General features: G+C 46.4%; 2 protein-coding genes and 1 pseudogene across 8 annotated transcripts in view; 1 reads left to right on the forward strand and 2 right to left on the reverse strand.

Moving 5' to 3' along the window:
* Positions 1 to 17,465, forward strand: part of PFKM (phosphofructokinase, muscle) — a 188,727-nt gene that overhangs the window by 78,954 nt on the left and 92,308 nt on the right. The gene's annotated exons all lie outside the window — the stretch shown is intronic.
* Positions 7,301 to 8,089, reverse strand: LOC309609346 (proline-rich protein 13 pseudogene; annotated as a pseudogene). Its single transcript has one exon. The product of its transcript is annotated as a proline-rich protein 13 pseudogene (transcript).
* Positions 10,478 to 17,465, reverse strand: part of SENP1 (SUMO specific peptidase 1) — a 65,953-nt gene continuing 58,965 nt past the window's right edge. For all 6 annotated transcript variants that reach the window (XM_082350633.1, XM_082350632.1, XM_082350634.1 and 3 more), the window contains 5 exons: positions 16,486 to 16,689; positions 15,537 to 15,616; positions 14,526 to 14,610; positions 13,904 to 13,999; positions 10,478 to 12,948 (listed from right to left, as the gene is read on the reverse strand). In XM_082350633.1, the coding sequence (XP_082206759.1) occupies positions 12,886 to 12,948; positions 13,904 to 13,999; positions 14,526 to 14,610; positions 15,537 to 15,616; positions 16,486 to 16,689 (528 nt within the window). In that variant the 3' untranslated portion in view covers positions 10,478 to 12,885. The remainder of the gene's footprint in view (positions 12,949 to 13,903; positions 14,000 to 14,525; positions 14,611 to 15,536; positions 15,617 to 16,485; positions 16,690 to 17,465) is intronic.

Genomic DNA, 17,465 nt, shown 5'->3' on the forward strand with positions numbered 1-17,465 from the left:
TCAAGAAATTCACTGATTCTTTGGTTTTGAGGGAGTTCAACGGACCTATGAGAAGCTGGCTAAACTCATGAAACCTCTTTCCAGCAAAATATAGACTTCTACATGTTTTGCGTATGATTTTAGTAGGTTTCTCTATGGACCTCAGGGTGGTCTCTATTCATCTCACTGTCAGAGACTGGAGCCCAGAGGGGCGGACCGACTTGCCTGAGGACCGCAGCTTGCAGGCGGCGTAGCTGTGATTTGAACCCAGACGTTCAGAGTCCTCTCTCTTCCTTCATGGGGAGGAAGGCTTTCATCCAGTTCTTTGGCTGAGAGTGTGTTCACTTCCCCTCCCGGGGACTCGGGATTTGCAGGCCCGCGGTGGGCTCCCTGGGGATCCTGAGGACGTTGTTCAAGGGTTAACTCAGGTGTGGCCAGGCTTGGGTAAAAGGGATTGAGAAAGGCAAGTCCAGAGCCCAGGCTGGGAGCCAAGAGCCCCCCGCACGTGGTGGTGAAGGGTTAACAGAGCCCGAGTGTGGCTCTGTGTGTGTGCTCAAGGGCATGGCGTGTGCAAAGGCGCACGTCTCTCACTCGCGCATGTGGGAGCTACGGACCGCAGGCCAGCCTGGGAGAGCGGTGCCGCAGTGTCCTGGGATGAATGGGTCTCTGTCTGCAAGGCTGTGTGAGTCTCTGTGTGTGCAGTCCCATTAACTCGCCCTCGGCCACATGTGGAAAGGGGAGGAGAGGCCTGGAGAAGCCCAAACCACTCAGAGTCCTTCTGATTTTAGAATGAAGTAGAAGGCACAGAAGAAAGAAAATTATACTGACCCAAACTCGTATATTAATAGAGCGTGCACGCATGCACGCGCACACACACACACACACACACACATGCACACACACACGCTATGGTGCCCTGTCATTACCTCCCCTTCTCAACCCTACTGTCAACCTCCTGTTACGCATCTGGGTACTTTGGGGGAAGAATCTTTGGCTAATACCTTAAAACAGATTCTAGAGACCTGACCCTATTTGCTTTTGGAGAGGTTTCAGTTTCGCACTGTGTGTGTCTGTCTTCTCCTTGTCTGTGAGTCTGGGTGTGGCTTCTCTTTCCCCTGCCTCACCTGCAGCTCCCGCGATGTGTGCTCAGAACTCCAACTCAGCCAGCAGGCCTCACTTGCACCATTGTGCCTGTGATGGATGGGCTTGGCCCAAGTCCTGTCCTCAGCCCCATGTCCCTGTTCCCCCTTCGAGTCCTCTCTGGGCCCCTGTTGCCCTTGGCTGTGGTTTGTTTAATGGAGTGACTCCTGTCGGGAGCAACCCAGAGCTCAGGACACAGGGAGACACTTGTCCAAAGTTGCTATTTTTTTCACCAAAAAGAGCCAAGCCACAGTGATGGGCTCAGTGGCCTGGCTGGGAGCCTTCCTCATCCCTCCCACCACTAGCCTGGCCTCCATTCCCCTCACTGGCCCTTGTCACCAGTGGCTTCTGGTTCAGGACTTCTAGTTATCCATTGGGAGTCCTCCTCAGTAGGAGTCTGGCTTCTTATGTGAGGAGAGAAGGGAGATCTGGGTTCTGTGGAAGTAGCTGAGGCTGAGAGAGATGCCCTGGGGACCAAAGAATAGGCCCACAGAGACCAATGACCATACCATATTCATCCCTCTCTCCCCAGTGCCTGGCACAGAGTAGGTCCTAAAAGAGTGAGTGAGTGAATGTTGGATGGATGGATGGATAAGCAGATGTGTAGATGGGTGAATGGGTAGAAAGATAGATAAATAAATGAAGACTCTTAGATCCAAGTAGACATTCTGATAAACCTAATCTGATTTCTTGGTCCAAACATGGGATACAAGGAAGGAGAAACCTAGGTCTAGAAGGTGCAGCCAACTTATTCCTGAATTTAAAGGAAATCTCTCTTCCCAGACTCTTTACAGCGTGTCCTTGAGACTCCCCTGGAGGTCTGGGGTTGGGTGAAACTGGCCTTTTCTCCATCGTCATGTTTTACTTCAGGCGCCTTCTTGCAGAGGCTTCTCTGCCCACTAGAAAAGGTGCTCTGCAGCTGGGCAAAGCAGCACTGAGTTAGGGAGGAGATAGATGGGAAGAGATGAGGCTCAAGCTGATGGGGGTGCCATGGAACAGGACCCTGGGCACAAAATGTTTTAGGCTGGGGCTAGAGTAGACTGTTATGTGCTTGGACCAGGAGGTGGAGAACATTTCCAGCACCTAACACAGGGGCCTGACATAGTAAGCACTTGTATTTTTTTGAATGAATGAATAAAACATTCCTATGTCCTCTTCTCTCTAGATAACACCCCCAAATCCTTTCCCAAAAGGTATAGAGAATTCTCAAGAGTGCTAGACCGTTAAGGACCTTCCTTTGAGGGTAGAACGAATCAGGGTCAGCAGCCCTGCTGAGGGAAAAAGGGACAGTGGCATCTCTGCCCCCATCCAAACTCTTCTCACCCCCACCCCTGCTACCCATGGTCCCCCCTCCTTCGTCCTCCTCCTCCAGCCCCATCACTAGCTATCACGGTGCTGATCCAGAAGCTGGGGGTGCCAGAAGGGAGCAGCACAAAGCCGCCGTGTGTACGTGAGTGCATGTGTGCATGCACGAGTGGCCGTGATGAGGGGGCTTGACTGAGGAGACGGGCGGCTCCATACCACCAAGGCTGGCGCCGTGGGGCTCGGAGACCCCATTCAGGGGTCCTGTCCCCAGGCCAGATCCAGTAGATCTTCTCTGGTGCGGAGATCTTCATGGAAGGAAGTTCTCAGAGCTCCTCAGGGGCTCTTGTTGCTGGGATGTGCTCCTGAAGTTTAATCACTCTTCCCTGCTGCAATTTGTTTTGGGAGAGTCCAAGTAGAGCCTTCCCTTAAAGTAGATCCATGGTCAAAGCTGCCCTCTGAATCAGACCTAGAAAGCCTGGGTTTTAAGGCCGGAGGGGGCTTGCCTCTGGTCTGTGCTGAGCCCATTTTCTGAGCAGACACAGAACTGTTGGCTCAGGGCAGGCAAGAAAAGGCCTCGTGCGCCAAGGGAAAACAATTAGGAGTAATTACCATCAAGAGAGGCCCCCAGTGAGGGGTGAGGGTGGGAAAGGCCGTCTGTTTAAGAGGAAGCTGAAAGCAGCAGACTGATTTTGGGGAAAAAATCAGAGACAGAGGGTGGGAGGAAGGGTCGAGTGTGTGCTGTCTTTCTTTTCCAGGAAGACAGCAGGACTCCTTCCCCTCGGCCTCTACAGGGACTCTCTGTCCGGAGGTGGGAGGGGAGAGCAGGAGGGCACTGGGCTCTGCATTCCTGAGATTCTCAAACCAGTCGGAACGGAATGGCAGAGGAAACTTCATACTGAGGGGACTGAGCCCTAGACGCAGAAGAAAGTGAAAAGATAAAATGGAGCACTGTGGAGCACCCAAAATGTCTGCAAGTGTGCCCCCCACGCAACGCCCTGGATCCCTGAGAATCTGTGGGGATGCGCTGGATCGGCTGGTGTCTCCCTAGTCACCACCCTCCAATCCTCAGCCCTGCCCCTTTCGGGGTTAGAACCAGAGGCCTCAAAGGACAAGTGTTGCTAGTATGGGCAACCTGGAGTTGGGGACAAGAGTGGGGGGCAAAAAGAAGGGCAGTTGGAGAAAGAGCTGTCGAAGGAGGGGTGAGGGAATTCCTTGGTACCCCTTGCTAGAGAAGTCAAGAGGAAATGAACCCCAAAGGAGAGGTGCCCTGACATTCCCCTTGACCTTCCAAAGTAAGGCGAAGAGACAAGTAAGGGCCTCAATCCTGCTCATGAGGGAAAAGAGGGAGCCTTGGCCTTTGCGGACCTCATCGGAGGCTCTCACTGGCTTCATGCTGCTGGAGCCCCGTGACCCCTGCTGAGTGAGACGGAGCAGGGCTGGCTGTGTGAAGTGGCAGGCCACAGGCTTCGGGGACACAGGCTCTTGGCTTGGAGTCTCTGTTTCTATCACTGACAATCTGTGAGAATTTGGGCAACTTATGCAATCTCTATGCTCGTTTTCTCATCTGAGAAATGGGGATAAAGTACCTACCTCATACACTTGTAAGGATTAAATGAGGTAATGTATATAAAGATTGGGCACATAAAGCTGGGGCCAGGGCCTCAATAAATGCTTAGTCTTCTTATTATTATTGGAAGAAGACAGCTCTAAGTGCTAAGTGGATGATGAATTTGAAGCCAGAGGTCCTGGGGGAGGCTGCCCTGTCAACCACATGCGAGGAAGTGAGTGAGGACTTGATAGGGTGGAGGTTCTCAATACGGAAGGTAGGCACTGCTCAGAGATGCTGAATAACTGTAACTCGTTCACTCCTTCAACAATTCTTTCCTTCCGTTGTTCTAGGCACCTGGGATGCAGCATAAACAGAACAGACATTTTAGTGAGAGACTGACAAAGCAAATGAGTAAATAATATAGTCATATATGAAATGCTACAGAGAAAACATGAAGGGAGCTAGGGAGCGTGAGAACTGGGGTGTGGGAATGACAGAGGAGGTGAGGGAGTGAGTCGGGGGGAGAGTGTCTGGGGGAAAGCCCTCCAGCCACAGGAAGCTGCAAGTAGAATGACCATGAGGCAGAAGCAAGGTGGGTTTGTTAGACAAACACCAAGCAGGCCTGTGCGGCCGAGACCAAGGAGCCGGGGCAGAGTGATGGGGGAAGCTGTTGGAGAGGTGGTGAGCCACCGTGCAGGGCCTCGCGGGCCCTTGTAGGCATATGTAATTGGCCGGTGGTGGGCTGACGGGAAACGGAGCTCAGGTGTACAAGGAAGCAAACTTTCTTTCCTGGGTTTCAGAAGAGCATCTGGTACAAACACTATATATAAAATAGATAAACAACAAGGTCCTACTATCTAGCACAGGGAACTATATATTCAATATCTTGTAATAAACTATAATAGAAAAGAATCTGAAAAAGAATAAAAAGCGCATCTGCAACATGAATTCCTTAAGGAACGTGAATCGCACCCCCCCTTCCCTTTGTAACTTTCTGCAGGGCCCAAGACCAACCCAGCCACCTGGGGGTAGAGCCTGACTCTGACTCACGTTTGGGTCCAGGTCCCCACTGTGATGGAGTCTTCTCTCCATCTGTAGACCCAGGCAATCATCAGCTATCTTTAACCACACTGGGGAATCAGAAAACAAGAGTGGCTTGAAGGCTTCCCTCCTCACTCCAACCATTTTCAAACGGCTGAAAAATCTTAACTGTGTCAGAAAAATGTTAGAACTCAAGAAATGTCCTGGAGGGACTTCCCTGGTGGCGCAGTGGTTAAGAATCCGCCTGCCAATGCAGGGGACACGGGTTCGAGCCCTGGTCCGGGAAGATCCCACATGCCGCGGAGCAACTAAGCCCGTGCGCCACAACTACTGAGCCCATGTGCCACAACTACTGAGCCTGCGTGCCACAACTACTGAAGCCCACATGCCTAGAGCCCATGCTCCGCAACAACAGAAGCCACCGCAATGAGAAGCCCGCACACCGCAACGAAGAGTAGCAGCCAAAAATAAATAAATAAATAAATAAATTTATTAAAAAAAAAGAATGTCCTGGAGATGACAAGCAACTCTTCTAACTCAACACAGATAAAACTGTTTCCCCAGGATAGTGGAAGATTTTTCAGAAGTTGGTGCTTTCTTGTTTTATTCTTTGGAGTCCGAGTTTTACAGGTAGACCAGCGGAAGCACTTCCTGGAGGTTAGATGGTGAGGAGAAAGGGGTGTGGGAGGGGGCAAGGAGACAAGGGATGCTGTTAGGTATCCAGGGTGGGTTGGAAGTCCCGACCGGTGTGTTTGGCTCAGGAGGGCTCTCTGGCTGGCTCCACAGACAGGTCTGGTTTTAAAAAGTGCCAAGGAGCCACAGATTTGCATGTTATTTGAGTTTCAGACTTCAATTCCAGGTATGTGGAATGAAATGAATGAATGAACAGTATTGAGACTCCTGGTTAAGGCGTGGACTCCGGAATCCAGACCACACTGAGGATCCAATCACTGGTCCAGCTTGGATCAGGAGACACAGACACAGACAGAGACAGAACAAACAGTCAAAGAGACAGAGAGACAGTCAGAGAGACAAACACCATCGAGTCCTTTTTTACCAGGGAGTTTCCAAGTCAAAGCAAGAAAGCAAAATCCACAGAATTTATTTTAAAATAAATCAACTTTTAAAAACTAAGGAGAGAGCCACACATAGATAGTCAGATAAAGGCAACATCATCCTTGACTTATCTCCACCTCTGCCCCGCCATCATCTACACCCAGCTTCAAACTGGACCATATGCCTATGAGTCTGCCTTCTTGATAAGGTCCATTGCTTGGTATCTGCCTGGCCTCCTACATGAGTTAGACTCTAAGGTCTTTGAGGATGGGTGGCTTTTATTTCCACCAAATGGTCAAACCATTTCCACCAGATGGTCAAACCATCTCTTCACTCCACCCTCCAGGGCCCCCAAGCCCAGTGCTTAAACACAGGCTTATTAAACACCTAGCATAAGGGGCTCCTCAGAAGTATTAGATGAGGAAAATGCCCTCCAGGAACTTAGCTCCGGCTAATAGACAAGACACAGGCAGCATGTAAAACAGTCCATTTAAAGGACAAGGCAGACAGAAGGGGACCCACAATCCATAATGGATGTACAACATCACTGGAAATAAAAAAAGCATAAAGAAAACTGTATATAATAGAAAGGTGTGTGGTTAGGGAAAAAATACTTTTTTTTTTTTTTTCCCCAGGAGAAACAGCTTTATTTGGACTGAGAGCTGGAGAGTGAGAGGAGGACCTGAGATAGCATACTGAGCTAAGGGGTAGAGATCAGTTTCCAAAACGGCAGGCAGAGCTCATCAGCCAAGTGGACTCCACTTCCCAGCAGCCTTGCAGCGAGTTCAGTCAATGAAAGGCCTGCTGGGAAACGTTTATTTGCCACTAAATCATCCAAGCATGCCACAATTACAAGAAAGGTACAGGTCGTTTTTTCCTTTCCATAATTAAATTTCCACAGCATCTCCCCAATCATGAGTATTACAAAAAAAAAGGAAAAAAATCACATTTTAGGGGCTTCCCTGGTGGCGCAGTGGTTGAGAATCTGCCTGCTAATGCAGGGGACACGGGTTCGAGCCCTGGTCTGGGAAGATCCCACATGCCGCGGAGCAACTAGGCCCGTGAGCCACAATTACTGAGCCTGCGCGTCTGGAGCCTGTGCTCCGCAACAAGAGAGGCCGTGATAGTGAGAGGCCCGCGCACCGCGATGAAGAGTGGCCCCCACTTGCCCTCACAGAAACTAGAGAAAGCCCTCACAGAAACGAAGACCCAACACAGCCAAAAAAAAAAAAAAAAAAAAATCACATTTTACAGATCTTAGACTTGTCTTCAGCATTTAGCTCAAATCTCACCATCTTCAAAAACTAGTTCTCCTGCAAAATTCACCAGCTAAAAGTTCTATCCAAGCAGTGGGAAGACGGCCTTTGCTAGCCCATGGCAATTCTTTTCCCATTTTCCCTAGCCAGTTAGGGTTGAACAGCAGAGTGAGGCTTAGATTGCAGGGTTGGCGGGGGGAGGGACACAAGGGCTAATTTCCCCCAGTACAAGATGGCATCTGAAGCTTGATGGGAGAGCAGAGCTGGAGAGACTTGAGGGAAGGGTCCAGGCCCTGTATTCAGTCAGAGTCACTGCTGGAAGAGGAGGAGGAGGAGGAGGAATGCTTGCCGTGTCTGTGGTGTTTCTGCTTCTTTTTATGAGCTTTTTTCATTTTCTTTTGCATCTTCTTGTCAATCACCATTCCTGGTCCTACCATGCCAGGAGCCCATGGATTCACAGGACACATGCCAGGGGCAGGTGGTGGGTATGGAGGGGGGTAGGGGCCTGAGGGTTGGCATCCTGGATACCCTGGTTGTGGCACAGGATGACAGGGCCCACCAGGGGGAAAGGCTGGATTCCCCTGGGGTGCTCCTGGGGGAGTGGGAAAGGGGCCTGGAGGAAAGGTAAGGGCGGCAGGTGGTGGATGGGCAGGATTGCAACCTCCAGGGCACCCGACGTTAGGGGGGTGTGGATATGGCCCTGGCTTCCCGGCATTGGGATTCCACATGTTCAGGTATTTCTTCCAGCCTCTACACCACTGGCGTCCCGTCACCTCTACACCACTGCTTGGCCGGACTCCTCCTTTCCGGGAAAAAATACTTTGATTAGGCCCCTTGCATAGAGACTGAAACCCATGAAGGATATGCCAAACTGCTGAGGAAGGGGCTTTTGTTAAGGGCAGAGTGAGGCATTAGGTTTAGGGCCAACAAAGGAGGTGCAGCCTCACTGCAGGCTGATGTGAGTGGACCTTCTCCCCCGGACTCCTGAAATGTTGGTTAAGTAAATGTTTAGTCAGTTACCCCTACTCCTCCCTAGCAGGCCAGAGAGAAGCAGCTTGCACTCCTGGCCTGGAAAAAAAAGCACCAAATCATTCACCTGCCTTCACTGGCAACACAGGTCTCAGTTCATTCTTGATGTAAAGGACAGATTACAATACATATGCCATGTGGAGTTGTATTATTTTCTAAGCGCTGCAGATGTCCAGATAAGAGATTTTAATGTAATCAGGGAAGGCTTCAAGGAGGTGAGATTTGGGTGTGTGCGCGCTGTGTATTCGTGAAAGCGGTAAGAGTAAATTGGATGAGGGGTGCCCAGCAGGTTGAAGGCTCTGGGCTCCTTGTGTGCCTCTCCCCGACAACTTGCCTTTCCCAGCACTAAAGTTCTGTGAAGGAGGAAGGACAATCTCCAGAAGTCAAGCAGTTGATGGTTACTCCTCAGTTTAGAATGGAGAAAAGTCAGCAGCTATGATCTGTTCCATTAGGAAAGACTGACCTGGGTCTTAACTCTAAGATCAAGCCAGTGTTAACACTGGCCTTAAACTTGACTTTGAATCTCTACCTTGACCAATTTCTATTCCAAGCAGCATTATGGCCCTCAATAACATTTCAGAATCTGGTTCAACCACTCCCAAATGGAACTCTCCCCACCCTCTCCCTGACAGGCCAGAGAGGCAGCCTGCACTAACGTTTCCTCGAGGTTTATCTTGTAGCTAAAAGTCTCCTAGTTTCCCATTTCTCTCCCACAGGGGATGCATGTCTAAGTACTCTTCTCTTCTCTTTTTTTTTTTAAATTTTTTTACTTATTTATTTATGGCTGTGTTGGGTCTTCATTTCTGTGCGAGGGCTCTCTCTAGTTGTGGCAAGCGGGGGCCACTCTTCATCGCGGTGCGCGGGCCCCTCACCATCGTGGCCTCTCCTGTTGCGGAGCACAGGCTCCAGACGCGCAGGCTCAGCAATTGTGGCTCACAGGCCCAGTTGCTCCGCAGCATGTGGGATCCTCCCAGACCAGGGCTCGAACCCGTGTCCCCTGCATTGGCAGGCAGACTCTCAACCACTGCGCCACCAGGGAAGCCCCTAAGTACTCTTCTCTCAGTGGTGACCAGCATAACCCCATTTACCCTTACGTTACATCACCCACCACCTCCAAAGCTGGGAATAGGAATTATGGGCTCTTAAAAGACAGATATTAGGATTCAACACAGGTGAAATAAGGCCTGGGCTATTAGGAAAGCTATTGAGTTGAGTCTTACTTGTCCCTTCCCAAATTTTAGGATGAATTTGAAGCTGTGGACAGATTGCTCCTGGGTAGGGAAATATGGCCACTTTGCCAGGAGCTCAGCATGTAGTCTGAGTCAACAACAGGGCCTGATAGCGTTACACGTCCTTTTCTGACTCTCTTGGGTATGTGAGCTCCCAGGATGAAAGCATCATATTCCACCCTACCCCAACCCCCCTGGCCCATCCAGGTGGAGCAAGGGAGAAGACAAAGGCCGAGTGTCAGTTGTCTCTCTTACTCTGGGTTAAGACGTATTTGAGAGCTGGAGGGATGGCACAGGAGAAGGACCAGAAGCTGAAACGCTAAAAACATTGGGGCTCTGAAGTGAACCCTCCCTCTCTACCCACTAGAGCCTTTTATGGGCCACGCAGAACCAGGTGGCGATGGACAGACTCTGTAATATGGCTGCTGGCAGTGCTTTTCCAGGCAACCTGTTTCTATCCCAGAACACTAAAACTTTGGGGCTAATCTTGCTAGGGGCAGTGGGTAGAAGATGCTAGCACAATTACAAGGGCAAAATAAGAGAGAAGTTGATACCACAGAGAAATATGAAGAGTCAGTTTACACAGAGTCTCCAGGCCAGATGAGGGAAAAGCGCTCTTACATTCAAACCTAAACAGGGCTCCCAGGAGCAACGGTGGATCCCAGGTGACAAATGGGATGGAACTAGCCTCTGTGCCTCGCACCATGTATCCTCAAATGGGCAGGAATGGTCTGATTTTCTCTGTACAGGGTCCAGGAGTGATTGTTGAGACTGTGGTTTCTGCTGAAGGCTCCATATCTGGCATCTAGAGCTTATCATCCATCAAGTGTTCCCTTTCTTTGGGGAGGCAGGTAATTATGAGCACTGGACACAGAGGAGAGGGGAAGATCGGAGAAAAGGAAAGCAACAGGCTTTAGTTTAAAGCAGGTTAAACAAGACATTGGTAACATGCCCTTGGCCATGGAATACAGGAACGTCGTATTTTTTCCCCCCTGTCATCAAGGTCCGCCCTTAAATGAAGAAGAAAGTTTCCAGATGCTAGTCCTGCTCTTCTTGGGCAGCTGTCTGGAAAGAATGGCCCCCACTATGTTAAGTCTACTTGGTTCCCACCCTGGACCACAACCTGTGTCTCAGCCTGGACCACTCATGCAGGGCATCTCAGGATCACTAACTTCACCTTGTACAAAACTACACTGGTCAGAAAGTGGGGCCAAATTCAGACAGGCTTAACAATTCCTTGTATATTTTTCAAAGTGCTTTTGTTGCATGTTTCATTTTCTGCTGTACATGGCAATAAATATTTGTTGCTTTGGTCTGTACAAAAAGTCTGTGAGGAAAGTAAGACAGATGTTATCTAAATGGACAAACAATAAATACAGAGAAGTATCTTGTTTTGAGTCCCCCAGACAATAGCAAAGAGTGCCTGAAAAACTCAGGTCTTTTTGATTCATGGTCCAAAATCTATACCATATTGTCACCTTTCAAGTTGTCACTTAAATACATTAAGTACCAAGAATCAATGTTCAGGAGTCCCACAATGAGCCTGCATGCCATAGCTCTCTAAAAGAGAATGTGAAAGTCCCAGGAACTCATATATAGAAAGCTATTTATTTCCTATAGAAAACACCAAAAAAAACCAAAACAAAACAAAACAAAAAATCAAAACAAAACAAAACAAAACAGGCAAGAAAGAAAGAAGAAAAAAAAAGAAAACAAACAAACAAAAGGTGGTCTTCCCCCCAAAGGCAGGCATATGAAAAAGGTAGGACATCTAGTTGCTGGAGTGGAAAACAGTAACATTCAGTTAACAATGGAATATTTAAAAAAAATAGTTTTCTTTTCAAATTGTAACCTGTGGTAACACATAGAAAAATGTACTAAACAAGCTTGATATAAAACAGAGTAAAATTTTCAAATAAGCCCAGGGAGAAAGCACAATGTTGGAAAGGATGAGGTACATGGGAAGAGAAGAAAAGATTTCATACAAAACTACCTATTACAATACAGAAAAAAGTATAAAATGTTCCTATTTTGGAACTTAAGTACAAAATGACACTGGCATTGGATCGTTTCACTATCTAGCCTGAGGAGCGCTCAGAGGGTGGGGAGATGCCACAAAGAACAAAAGGAATAGCAGTTTTTCAATCTCAAGTTGATCAGTCCAAATTCCACCCGTTTTCCAGTTGAAAATCTCACCTCCCTCTGTAACCTCTACCCCTAAGCCAAAATTCAACCAGGAATCAAAATATTCTGTTAGGAAGTCCACAAACACCCTACACATAGGGGCTGGGATCTGTGCGTGCTGGAGCTAAATTTGGAAAATGGTAATAAACCTACAGGCTAAAATGGTGAACACATTCAGCCTTCAAAAAAAAAAAAAAACATATCCCTGTGAAATATATATATATATTAAATTCTCTGTGGTTAGAAACATATTTAAACTAGCTAGCCACAGACCAAACTAGACCTGCATTCATCCAATGCTGGAATTTTATGCTAAAGACTGAGGTCCTTCTTCTTGGTCAGAAGTAGGTAGCAGTAAAAGTGGTGCCTTGTCGCTCCACTAAACCACTCCCTGGGTGGGTCTTCCCCATATCATGTGTTGTGAGCACATGCAAGCCTCTGCTTTTAAGGAAAGGACTGCCTGGGACTTTGGGGTCCATCCAGGGCTCACGTGTTGTGCCTCAGGAGAGGAAGATGCTACAGATGATAAAACAGCCTTGTACAGAAGCAGACGGATTTCACAAAGGGGCATATAAATAGGAAAAGTCCCGGAGGAGGGAATTATGCAGGTGCCCCAAAGTCCAGTTTACAGTCACTTTCCCAGTGACATATCTTGAAAATCCTGTGTGTATGTATGTGTGCGTGTATATGCTGGTGGTTTTCATCCCTACCTTTTTGCCCACGTCCTTTCCTACCTCTTAGTAAGGCCTAACAACAAGAGTTTACATGAAATCAAGAGTCTTTCCAAGCTTCTCTCAGGCCCCTAATTAGAGACTGAGTGAGGCTGGAGCCCTTTGAAAATAAGATGGCAGAACTGAAGAAGTGAAAAGCAGTCTCTCTCTTCAGCTTAGGGATGTCCCTCACCCCTTTCACAGCACCAAAGTTTCTTTGCAAAAATAGTATCTGAGATACAAAAGGAAAGGCAGATGTGCTTGTGAGTGCATCTCTCCAGGGCCTGGTCCAGGATCAAGGACTTTACAAGAACAGAGGGTTGGGAGCAGCTGTTTCCAAGGTCTCTGGCCGTAGACAACAAAGAGCTGGTCTCCCACAAGTCCACGTCTGCTAATTGAGACAGTCTTCACAAAAGCTTTCGGTGGAGGATTTCCCAGACCATCCGCTTCCGGAAGTAGGGCATGTGTTGCTGTAGGGACACAGAGACACCCTTATTTTCATTTCTTGTATGCAGACCTAACACTCCTTTCCGTCTTGAGGTTTTCAACTAAAATAATCTCAGCTGAATTTCTGATCTTTCAAATGGCTCATTCTTCATCACATGTGATTTTTTTTCTTTCTATTGCTTTTTTCTATTACTATCTCTATTGCTATTTTCCATTGTTGTAACCTTAGAAGTTTTGTTGGGCATTGCCAGAAGTCCCTAGGGTACACCCAAATGTCTCCAAGAATTTTGAGAATGGTGTCTATCAAGTCCTCTATGTTAAACTTTTAAGAGGATATGAGATCCGACACTTGAAAATCAAAAACTCACTTTTTACGGGAGGAGTTATAGGAACTGCAAGAGTGAGCTCCACCCAAGGGCTATGGTGGAAAAATCTAGTAAAGCCATTGATTTAAACAGAAGTAAAGAGTTAAGTGGAGGACACAGAATAACCCCTAATCTCTAGTCTCAATCCACTTTGGTCTCCGAAGGACCACGTGGACAGAAATAAACAATCACAAACTATAAGAAGACTGACCAGCTGCATCAAGTGAGGGGCAGGGGAAGAGGGCAGCATAACAAATTACACTAGATCAAGGTGTGGCCTGTTCCAAAACTTAACTGCTATCCAAATAACGGGAAACTATAGGAAACTTGCTCTGGTCCCAGTTCTCTGCTTCTTACAGGATTTGAGGTAGGTGGGAGAGATGGGCGGAGAAGAAGGCTCTGCCCATACATCACAATATGTGATATACGGTAACCCGGGATGTGGCCTATCACTACCCTTTTTCTTGTGACGCGGCACAGGCAGTAACCACCCGTGTTATGAGCCACAAGCTGAAGCAGAGCCCCCTAAGTGGAGCAAGTGGAGGGAAAAACATCTATCCGGCAGCCTGGAGACAGGGTGGTCATAGAGCTCCCTCCTGAAGGCTTGGCTCACCTGTGTGAAGTTGATTGGTCTGTCTTTGGTAATGCAGTCAGCATATTTGCAGGCAAACATGCCACAGTCGCTTCCATTCATCTGCTGTGGAATTTCCTGAAAGGCCAAAAACAATAAAAAAGTGACATCTTTCCAAGCTTCCTTCTTTCTTATTTGATTATAAATAAGAGCCAAAGGATATAAATTTTACAGGTTTCCCTGAATTTGGAAGAGATGACCCTGGTCCCCGAATCAGAACAACAGAGGCTCAGAGAAAAAAATTCAGCATCTCAGTCCAGCCTGTGTATTTCATATTAATCACACAGGAGACTATCTTAGATTTCCATGACACCCAAGGGTGTAAAAGCTGGCCCCTCCCACAAGGGCCAAACAATCTGCAAACATTTCCCACAGATGAAAGTTTAGCAAAATAGCTGGGCATTTATAAAACCTAGTTCTTCATAAGAAACACATTACTAGTTTCCCACAGATAGCTTACTCTATCTTCCCCAAGGAACCAAACGACCAAGCTGAGGTGAGGCTAGACACTAACACAGAAGGTCTCTGGGGACCAAGCAGTAAAATCCTTTTCTTTCCAATACCCTAGGTCTCAGGATTTCCACCTCATCAAGAAGAAATGTACCTGGCTTTTCTTGCTGAAGAGTTGCCAGCCATTGGTGTCAAACTCTTTCCTTTTCTTGTCAATGCTTTCTTGCTTCAGGTATTGCCTAAAGGTATTGGGAGAGAATGAGATGAGCTTGGGGAGCAGTGATGACAGCTGCCACTGCAAGAACGGGGCTGACAATCCTTAGGAAGAGTTTTCTTCTGTGCGTCTAAGGAAAACAGTATATACTACTGGGCAGGGAATCTTTGGACTGCTAAGCTTCCTTTGGAGGTCCCACAATTCAGGCCTTCCCTGTCAACCCAAGAGAAGCATGACATCTGCCTTTGATACCCAGGCTCCTTCTACCTACTGTCCGTCCTGAGGAACAAGTTTTGGTTCTTTTCCTTGGTTTATATGGTCCTACAGAACTCAATCTAATGGAAGAAAAATGTTTCTCCAGCAATACTGAGGTATTTATTTATTTACAGTCTTGATTCTCCTGTGTGAAAATTCAATCCAAATCAACAATTTGTTGAGTGCATACCTCATATACAGCACTCTTCTTAAGTGCGAACTGCTCACCATTCTGGAACCCAGCCCCCTCCTGGCTGCCAAAATGGTACAGTGAGAAATAGACATTTTGGAAAGAGAAACGGATGGGATATAAAGAGATTTGCATTCTGGTTCCCAGTTGAGCCACTAACTAGCAGGACCTGAGCAAATCGAAGTCACCTCTGTGGGTCTTGGTTTCTTCATCTGAAAAATTAGGAGGTTGGAGTAGATGATTTCTAAGTAGTTTCTATATCTATATGTATATATCCACTCTGTATTTAGGGCACTGGGACAGTAATTATCCCCATTAGGGTGTATTTTTGGTATTATATTATTATTAAACTTTACTTATTTAGAAGGAAAATATCCATTCTTACTCAAGATAAAGATTTCCTTTATTAATCACTACATTGAAGGGATCAGAGAACTGAGTTCAATAGCTGGAAAAACATAACATATACCCAACATCAAACTCTTTGTCCTCAACTCCCTACTTACAAGAGGATCCTGCAGGCTTCATTGTTTATCCCACCCATGGAGTCGTAATAGGTAATATTCTTCTTTCTAAAGTCTACAACCTGGGAATTAAAAAAAAAAAAAAAAATCTGTGTTTATGAAGTGAAGAAAACTGGTTTCTCAGCTTTTCCCTTCCCTGGAATTTGGAACCTTCTGCCAGATTTCCTATGATATCATGACAAGTTTGATGGATGCTTAGCATTATACCATGCTTAATCTGCAGAGGAGAGAAGAACAGGGGGGTTATTTACTCAGAACTACGATGGGGGCTGATTGACTGGAGGCTCCAGTAATTGCCCTGAAACCTTTTTCTAGTACTCAGGTTCTCCATCTGCACTGTGGGTAACAGTGAAGACACAACATGCTCTTCAGAGAACGTAAGTTGAGTGAGATAATTTCCATACATTTTCTGAAAGATGGTAAAAGAGTCTAGTTTTTGTTTCTTTACTTGGAGAATTTCCTTTTGGCTTATGCTTTTCAAATGTAATTCAAAACAGACTGTGAAATACTTTTTATACTTTTATTAATATATTAAGCTCATGTATCCATGTTCTCAGAATCATAAAAAATATTGAATTACCAAGTATGCAAGACAAGTCATGATTAGGCAGAAAATAACAGTCATAGAATCTGAGTTGGCAGCATCACTGAGAAGTCACTTTTACTCCCCGTGCCTTGCCTTTAGCCTGCTTTGACTTATAACTCCCTTTTTAAATATTTCCAGAAAAGGAAAACTCCATCGCTTTCTTCAAAGTCTAAGTATCTCCCACTCTTGACAGGGAGTTCACTGATCTATCCAATTTTTAGACAACTAAATGCTACTTTTTCTCTCAGTCATCTAGTGAAAATGTAGAATATTCACCACTCTCTGTGTATTCTATAATTACATAGATTTCTTTTAAATTTTATCAGTAATAAAAGAGGCACTCACAGCAAGACACCAGTGCACTCCCAGGTGAATGGGCACCAAAAGAATGTCAACAGAAAAGACATCCACTTTCTTTGTCCAACGTTTCACTGCTTGATAACCAGCCGTTTTTAACTTAGTGAAAAAAAAGGTATTAAATGCATGCACACTTGGCAATCCCTTCTCTTTACTTCGCTCCATCAGCATATTCATGTAGAAATTGATGATCTGTGGGAAGAAAGTATATGTATTAAAATAGATACTCCAGCCTTTCAAAATAGTTGTATTGTAAGAAGGAAACACAGTTGCGATATTGCACAGCATAGGTTAGTTTCCTAATCAATTCAATTATGACTTCAACACCCAACAGCCTCATGTCCCTATATCAAATTCTGACTAGAAGGGAGGGAGGTGTTGAGGTGGTTATAAACAGTGAAAACAGAAAAAGCTGATGTGTGTATGTGTGTATACACACACACACACACACACACACACACACATATGTGTATATATATGGTTCCAGATACATATGGGAAGATGTTGGCCAGACTTGTAGAAGACTGAAGATTAGGTTAAAAAAACTGGAAAATGAGGAGGAAGGGGTGGTACAAGGTGAGACTCAGAGAAAAGGAAAGGAAGGAGTACAAGCAGTTTAATGAGGTACACACTAGCAGTTCCTTTAATCTATCGGGACTGTGCGAGTAATTTAAATAAATCCTGAGCTCAGAGTCTAGTGTTAATAAAGCTAAGATCAGTAGTTCAATCCTTCTATGTAGGTCTCCTGATTCTGCACAAAGATAGAAAATTCTGCTCCATGACTAAGGATTGCATTTTCAGCCTAACAAGCCACCTAGCAGAAGCAAACTGTTTTGGTCTCAAGTACAACTGAGCGACAGAATAAACCATCAACTATATTGGAAAAACATCTCTAAACTGGTAGTAGCTCAGCAATGTCACCATTATAGAGGCAGACATGGATATAGTATAACCTACATTACATGAGA

Source organism: Balaenoptera borealis, assembly GCF_965194805.1.
Source record: "Balaenoptera borealis genome assembly, chromosome: 13".
Classification (NCBI taxonomy): Eukaryota; Metazoa; Chordata; class Mammalia; order Artiodactyla; family Balaenopteridae; genus Balaenoptera; species Balaenoptera borealis.